The 8506-nt window shown below is 39.7% G+C and overlaps 1 protein-coding gene across 3 annotated transcripts in view; it reads left to right on the top strand.

Moving 5' to 3' along the window:
• ATG7 (autophagy related 7) overlaps window positions 1-8506 on the top strand; it is a 239498-nt gene that overhangs the window by 25915 nt on the left and 205077 nt on the right. For 2 of the 3 annotated variants that reach the window (XM_080816771.1, XM_080816772.1), the window contains exons 5-7: window positions 375-452; window positions 4357-4473; window positions 5778-5927. In XM_080816771.1, coding sequence (XP_080672897.1) covers window positions 375-452; window positions 4357-4473; window positions 5778-5927 — 345 coding nt within the window. The remainder of the gene's footprint in view (window positions 1-374; window positions 453-4356; window positions 4474-5777; window positions 5928-8506) is intronic. The other variant, XM_080816773.1, reaches the window with a different exon arrangement.

Genomic DNA, 8506 nt, shown 5'->3' with positions numbered 1-8506 from the left:
CACCCAGGTACCTGGGACTGTGTCTTTTATTCTATAATCCTGATGTGCCTGTAAAATAGTAGACAATCAGTAAATATTCGTTGGAGGAAATAATGAATTCATGAAAATGGCCTGCTTTCCTCCTTGGATGCTGAGTCTGAGTGAGAGGAGGGTCCTGGGTTCTGTCACTTTCCTCAGTCCCCACAGGGAGTTTGTGGTAGTAGAGAGGCCATCCAGAGTGGCCAGAGTGAGGTAACAACCCACTCTACAGCCTGGGGTAAGTGATGCTGGGCCTGGAGGAAAGAAGAGCTTGGAGCTTTTCACCTCTATACTTCATTTGTGAGAAGCTCAGAGACACCTGAGAACTGCCTTGACCCTTCTCTTTGTTCTAACAGATATGGGAAGCTGTAAAATCAGGTGCTGCTCTCGAAAACCCTGTCCTCCTCAACAAGTTCCTCCTCTTGACCTTTGCAGTAAGTAAATGGACTCTCAGTCATATTCAGACTGCTGAAATGCCCCAGCCGAGTCCAGGGTGCCAATAGGACAGTCTGCGCTCTTCTCACTGAAGCTACTACCTGGTGTTACTGAATTCAGAGCTGTTCAAGAAACACTCATTTGATAAGTCGCCCAATAGTGCTGGCACTTATCACCAGTGCAAAGTTAATTCATTCTGACTATACTGTTGCTAGTTGCATGGTTAATGGAACACGGAGACCCATGTCTTGTCGTTCGGGACAGTCAAGTCAGCTTCAGGGAATAGTGGTTCTTTGTCACCAGTGTCTTTGTTCAGTACAGTCCTACAGAGCTCAGTTGCTGGGTCCATCAGCATAAGGAAAAGATGACATCTTGGGGATCCTGGCTATCCCCCAACAGCTCCCAGACTAGAGGAGTTCACACTGCATAGTTTGTCCACACAGCTATGTTTTTTTAAGAATGAAAAATGTTTTGTGTAAGTGTAACATCTGCTGCCTAGGGAAGTAGGGGCAAGGACCTGGTCTCTGTGGTGGGCAGTGTGGGGGAAATGTAAGGGTTGGTTATAGAGACCAGGCATATGCACTGCACATGTGTATGTGCATGTGTGTATATTTGTATACATACATATCTCTTGTAAAATAAAGTTAGCCTTTATAATTAAGTTGACTGTGTAATATTCTGTCAAGTGTATGTTCTTTAGACTCTTGTACATCTAGGTTGTTTCTGATATTCACTACTTTAAAAAATGCTGCAGTGAACAGTATTGGCCACGTTGATTTTTTTTTTCTGCTCATTTTATTTCTTTAGGATAAATTCTTTGGAGAAGGCATATAAACATATTGATGTTAACATATATTGAGTGTTTTGTTTTACCAGCTTCATCATCTTTGGATATTAATCCTCTTCCCTACATCTATCTCTCCCCTCCTTCCCTCCCTCCCTTTCTCCTTTCCTTCCTTCCTTCCTTTTGCCCAGTTATAGGTCTTGCCTTTCTTCTTCCTTCATGAACTAATCCTCTGTTTCTTCTGAATGCTGCCTATCTGATTTGCTGCCCAAGGCAAAGGAGAGCATGATAAAAATCATACTGAAGGCCATGCCAAAGGGAGGCTATCTATAAGGAGCATGTTTCCTAACAAGTTATAATGCTCTCTGTGTAATAGTGGGAGAGATATAAAAATGTTTAAATTCTTTATGAGATTACTGGCTGTAGTTTGGAATTAATTGCATAAATTTGAGCAATTTTGTAGATCTGCTACTAAGAGATACATAAGTAGTGCTAGTTAAAGATTTCTAGGTTTGTTACTTTAACATCGATATGTTTTCTGTACCAAGAATTCTGTGTGTTTGCCCTGCTGCCCTTTTTACTGATCATTCTTAACCTACCTTTTAAAAAAAATTAAAAGTCTCTTCAAACACAAAGGGCTTTATGTTTAATTTAATCGAGGTCCTTTGTATCCTGAAAAGAATTTCTAAGAAATTCAAGCCTTTTCTTCTGAAGATAATCTGGTAAAACTTCTTAGAAATTGTGAGGTCCTTCATCTTGAATTGTTTAACCTTTGACTAAAGATCAGTTATGACAAATCTTATAAGTATAAGGAAGAGAATAATCTGTGGAAGTGTTTTTACTTTCCTTTCTGCTGTTTTTAGTACTCAAAGGAACGGACACTTTAATTTCTGTTTTGTAGTTTGTTTTGCTGCCATCAAAAGGGAATTTGGGGGTGCCTGGGTGGCTCAGTGGGTTAAAGCCTCTGCCTTCGGCTCAGGTCATGATCTCAGGGTCCTGGGATCGAGCCCCGCATCGGGCTCTCTGCTCCAAAGGGAGCCTGCTTCCTCCTCTTTCTCTGCCTAGTTGTGATATCTCTCCGTCAAATGTATTAAAAAAAAAAAAAAACTTAAAAAAAAAAAAGGAATTTGTTCTTAGTTGATCAGTTAATAGCAGAATTAGAGACTGGAAGCTATAATTACTAGATTTCCTCATCCAGACATATGTTTATATATACATTTATATTTAAAAAGTTATATGGTAAAATTTCGTTTATATGAAAAGCCCAGGAAAAGCAAATCCATAGAGACAGAAAATAGATGAGCAGTTCCCAGGGGTTAGGGAGAAGGGGAATGGGAAGTTCTGTGGATGGGTGTTTCTAACTAATAAACTGATGGGGGTTTTTTACACTTTAACATGGTAACTTTTATGGTGTGTGAATTATATATTAATAAGAAGTCATCAAACAACTACCTATCCTTTATTCTTAGCAAAATTCAAGAAGAAATACTGATTAGCCAAATAAATAAACTGATGGAGAAGCTATCAAACTGTAAGGACCCATTTTATATTTTTATTTTAGCCAGAGGCTTCCATTGAGGTTAAACAATAAAGCAGTAACTTTGTTGTTTAACCCTTAAACTGTCCCTGCTCCCCTTCCCCCAGGGGACTTACTTAAAAGTATGTTTACCAGAAACCAGCCTAAGGTATCAAAGCACAGATACAAGGACGGGTCAGGCCAGGTGGAGATATCCAATCAGTGGGGGGTTGCATACTGTCTCCCTAGCTACCAAGGAGTATGGGCCCCGCCCTTTGTGGGCCTTTTGGGCACCAATCTTAACCAAGGTGAAATTGTAATTCAGTTGGTCACCTAGCAACACTGTGCAGTTTTCTCTGTGTGTTACAATTTCATTGGCCACCTGTGCGTGGCCAGGCCCAACCGCCTGGCCTTAGCCCTTAAAAGCCAGTCCGTAAAGGAGAGCTGGGTCGCCCTCTCTGTAAGAGGTGCGGCCCTGGCTGGCCAGTTTGATTCTTTTTTTTTTTTTTTGGCCAGTTTGATTCTTGATGCTTGGTGCGAAATAAAGCTTTGCTTGACCTCCGCTTTGCATCAGTCTCGCTCCTTTAATCACGGACCCATTATTGGGGCATAACAAAACACCCATAGAACTATGAGATCCACCATAGGAGTAACTTAGGCCACAAAAGCTGTAAGAATTCAGAGGCAAGAGCATCCAACCTTAGTGGGAACAGTTTTCAAGAACAGCTTCATGAGTCATTGTCCCTGCCTTGCTTCCCCTGGTGGAACATATACCTCTGAAGATGTAATCTCAATGTCACTGATGTTCCTTTGTTCTCAGAACCTCTTCTGTGACCCATGGCTATTAATCATGGACTCACTTTATCTCTGCCGGTACAGAGTGAGCTGCCTGAGGGCTCAACTGGCTTTTATTTATCTTATTGTCAGAGTGTCTAATGTATTGCTTCGTACATGGCAAGTGTTTAATAGTTGTTGACTCAAATTACACCAACAAGGCATTTCTGAAAGCAGTGTTTTATTATCGCAGGCATATAGAGGTTATGGATGGCACAGCCTTTTCAGTAATATGCTCCATTCATTTGACTCTGAAGAGTGGTAACCATGTCTGCTGGTTGGGCCTTCCCAGATAGTATAGTACATACTAGTACCATAGTATGTGTGGTACTAGGACAGAACTTAAATTTCAGAAACAGAATTCTACCCCCTCCCTACCACTCAGTATCTTTGTTTTGTTCAAGTACTTCACCTCCCTCTAAGCTTCAGTTTTCTGTCCGTAAAATGGGATAATAATTGTGTCCTGGGGTGGTTTTGTGTATTTAACAGTGATGATGGTAATTGCCAATTAACACTTTCTGTTAGCAAGTGGCTAATATGTTTATCATGATGTATTAGTGTGTGGTGTATGGGAATATTTTAAGAGAAAGACAAAAATTCTGTATTCTATCATGAGCTCTGTTGGAGATGAGACTTTCTGACCAGCTCATCCTATTTTGTGTGCATCGATGTGTCTGTCTACATGGCGATGGGGAATTACATTAATGGATGCATTCCAGTTTAATCATTGGTGCTACTCTGATATCTTCTGTTATATTCTTTCTTCTAGGATCTAAAGAAGTACCACTTCTACTATTGGTTTTGCTTCCCTGCTCTCTGCCTTCCAGAGAGTATACCCCTCATTCAGGGGCCGGTGGGCTTGGATCAAAGGTTTTCACCAAAACAGGTATCAGGAAATTAAATAAAATGCAGGCAAAATTGGTTTTAATACAGTTGAGTACTTTAGTTCATTCTAAAGATAGACAGGCACTTGTCTGAATGGAGAGATCGTCACCATGGAATCCTACAAAGATGGTACTAGAAGCATACTTATTTACAAAATGTTTGTAAAAATCATTTTGAAGGAGTACTGAGTGATACTTTTTTCAAGTTTTCAGTGACATTTGGTGAAAGGCTAAGCTGGTAGGGAGGAGTTATAGGAACATGTTGAAAGTCTGCAAGAATTTGCCAAAATGTGGTTTTCGCTTTCACTATAGAGGATTCTAAGGCAGTATACTTTGGGAAGAGTCTTTGAGAACAAATAGAAGACATTCTACCACCCTCATACCAGGTTGTGGAACTTCTACATCAGGAATGGTACACAGAGAGCTAGCCTTTTTGGTCTAAGAAAGACAATATAGTCATCAGAGATGGTCTAGTGGAGAGCAGTGAAAATAATCAGGCTAGTAGAACACAGACCCTAAACCAAAGAATTCCAGTTGTCGTTGAGGCAAGGATTGAGTGGCAAGATGATTTGAAATCATGAAGCACATCAATCATGAATTCTAACACCAGGGAGAAACCCTAATTGATGAAAAAATAGTAGTAAGTTTGTTTAGGGAAAATTGAAGGTTGTAGTTTTGTGGAACTAATTTCCTAAGAAGAAATACAAGTGGAGGAAAAGGATAATGCCATGGGACTGACTGCTGATGTATACAGGATTTCTTTTAGGAGTGACATAAATATTCTAAAATTATCCTATATTCTATAAATATTCTAAAATTATTGCACTGATGGTTGCATAATCATGTAAACATGCTAAAAACAGCACTGAATTATGCACTTTACATGGGTGAATTGCCTAGTAAGTGAGGTATGTCTCAATAATGCTGTTATTTTATGGAAAGGTTCAAGGTAAAATTCATCAGTGGTGGATTCAGTGCTTGGTTATTATAGGAGAGAAATAATGTTTGGAGCTCTCTCTACACCTTTGTGATTAACATCTTAGGGAGCCACCATGCTGTACCATAAAGTGTCCCCTCAAAACCTCGTGCCCCTATCTAAGACACACCACAATGCACGTGGAAAGGGTTACGTAGAAGTGAAGGGGTATTATTTGGGGTACTTCTATGTTCATTTGCTACAAAAGAATAACAGGGGTATGCTCAGTCATTTCTAGTCTTCTGGCTTTATTGTACCTTTTATGTTAATTTTTAGCTCAGAACTAGAAAGTAATTGTCTGGAGAATAACCCAATGTTTCCTGTTCTTAGATTCAAGGCCTTGAGCGTGCATATGATGATCTTTGTCAAACAGAAGGAGTCCCAGCGCTACCTTACTTCTTAATCAAGTATGATGAGAACATGGTGCTGGTTTCCCTGCTTAAACACTACAGTGATTTTTTCCAAGACCAAAGGACAAAGGTCAGAAAAACTCTGAGTTTTGTTTTATTATTCTTTAAAAAAAAAAAAATCTGATGTTCATGTCTTAATAGATCATTGCAAAATTCAAAATCACTTAGATTTCTTTAGCCCTCCAAGGAATGTTGTGGAACATTCTTTAATCTTCATCCTCTCCCAGCCCTGCTGTTCCCAGATCAGCTTCTCCTCCAGATTTTCCTAGCTCTTTTACACCTCAAAGTAATTTTGGGTTCCTCCTTTCCGATTTGTGATAAAGTTATTTCAGTTTTCCTTCCTGATATATTTTGTATCTGTATTTTAACTTATTTCCAGAGTTGCCACCATAGTTCAGGCCCTGATTACTTCTGTTCTGGACAGTTAGAGTTTTCTTGCTTCCATCCTGTTTACCACCACTTGCTTCAAACTACTCACATTCACCCTATCATTCAGTGATCGGGTTAATGGTGTCTTCCATCTGGCTCCAGGCCACTTCTCCTGCTTCATCTTCCGCTGTTTTCCTCATAAACCATTGCTCAGCTGAGCTTGCCTGTTTCTTCAGAGAATCCTCACCCGCACCCCTACCCCCACTAATCAAGTCTATGTAGGACTTTTTCTGTATTTCTCTTTGACCTCACACAGTATCATCTGAAACATATTCTATGTGAAAATCCTGAGAAACTCTACTTGTTGGAATTCCAGCTCCATGGTGAAGCCTTCTCACAGGGTGGCCTGGCCGTGTATGATCTTTCCTTTTCTGATCTCACTGCACTTACTTTCTGATCCTCATTTTATGTCCTGTTCCCTTATACAAGTTACTTTTTGTTCTATCCTAGATGGTAAGCTCCTAAAGGGCAGAGCCTGTATCTTAATGTATCTGCATCTACAAAATATCTTAAACTGGTCTTAGGTCCTCAATAAAATTCTGAACAAATGAAAAAGTACTGTGTCTTTCAGAAGTGTATATAGTGAGCTATCTCAGTCATATAAGGGATTGTAAATTAAAAATAAACAATTGATGAATTTTATGAGCTTACGAAGTCAAGTGGGATAATTTCATTAGCCATGTAGATATGTCAGAGTTGAGAAAAGAGAGACCTCTAATAGATGCCCTGATTATTTCTTAGCCTGAACTTAAGATACCTTTTTTTAAGTGCATTTTTTTCTCAGCTATATTAGCATTTTCCTTCACAAAATAATACTTTATTAGGCACTAAGCATTCCATTTTCTATCCTCTTTTTTATCTTTTCTGAAAAATACCAGTTGTGAGCCACTACGTGACTGGAACTCACAAATAGCTTATCACTTTAGTTTGGACAGTGCTGGTTGGTTGCCCAGTGGGAGAGTACTGGCCGATAAATGAACTGCACTAAGGATGGTTCCATTTGTGATTTTCATTTCCAGCTGCATCTTTCTGTTTTTAAATTCTCACAACGCTATTCAACTATTATTTCAGGGTTTCAGGTTTTTTTTAAAGTACACATTTTGTATATTTCCTACTAATCTTTTTCTATTTTTAAAGACTAAGATGATACCATATTATTTTTTAATTGTAACATTCAGCATAATACTGTTACACTCTGCATCAACTTCCTTTCTGATAGATAACATCAAATTTTTGACATTTAGTTTTCTCATACTTCTTCATTATTAGGAGCTTCCCTGTGCATCAGATTCCTGCCCTCTATCCACTTACCTTGAATTATTTCCTTAGGAAGGATTTTTAGATAGAGAACTACTGACTTAAAGGATTTGGACATTTTAAGGTCTATGATCAGTGGTGTGCTCGTAAATGTTTGACAGCCGGCTCTCCGGTGGGGCAAAACCCTGATTGTGTATGTTTGCTTCTTTTCATGGTGTCAGTCCTCCCACCATGGCCGAGTTCAGGCTGCCAACATGAAGTCACAACGCAGAGATGGGAAGAGATGGTAACAGTTGGCTTTCCCAAGTCTGTTCAGGCCAGCTCCGGCCTGCCACTGCCTGTCATAACTATGGCTCACAAACTGTGCTGGTTTTCCCTCCTGCCAGCCATGCACCCAGACCAGCACTGGGATGTTACACATTTTACACATTTGAACCAGTTAAAAAAGGGCCTTATTTACATACTTCGTTCCCTCGGTGAGATGATGATTCCACTACTGGTCACGGTGACAACCGCATCATTAACAATTAGTTGTCTTTCAAGCCAGTGTTTGTGATTCCATCAAAAACAGCCCATATCTCTGTGCCATTGCCAGTCTTTTGCGAAAGCTTGCTTGAGTCTTCTGCTTTCCTCAGAGCAGTTATTGAAGATTGGATGTTTGGGAAACATTTTGTAATTTTAACAACATTAGCCTTTAATTCTGGGGTTTTAAGATCTTTGGACAGGAGCGAAGCAAAGGAACAGCAATTGGTATGCTATTAGTGGGCCTCTTTCTTCACTTAGCAAGCTCTACATCTTGGCAGCTGTCTGTGACATTGCAGTGCATTAGATACTTGGATTTTTGTATCCTGTACTTTTAAAACATGTAATTGCCTTTGCGCATTTCCTGTTACATCAAGTATTTGAGTAGTAGATGGCCATTTGTCAGATAAGCGTGTTTTAAGGGAGCAGTGTGGAAATTTC

Source organism: Martes martes (genome assembly GCF_963455335.1).
Source record: "Martes martes genome assembly, chromosome: 1".
Lineage (NCBI taxonomy): Eukaryota > Metazoa > Chordata > Mammalia > Carnivora > Mustelidae > Martes > Martes martes.
The sequence above is the reverse complement of the archived record's forward strand: the minus strand, read 5'-3'. Positions and strand labels throughout refer to the sequence as shown.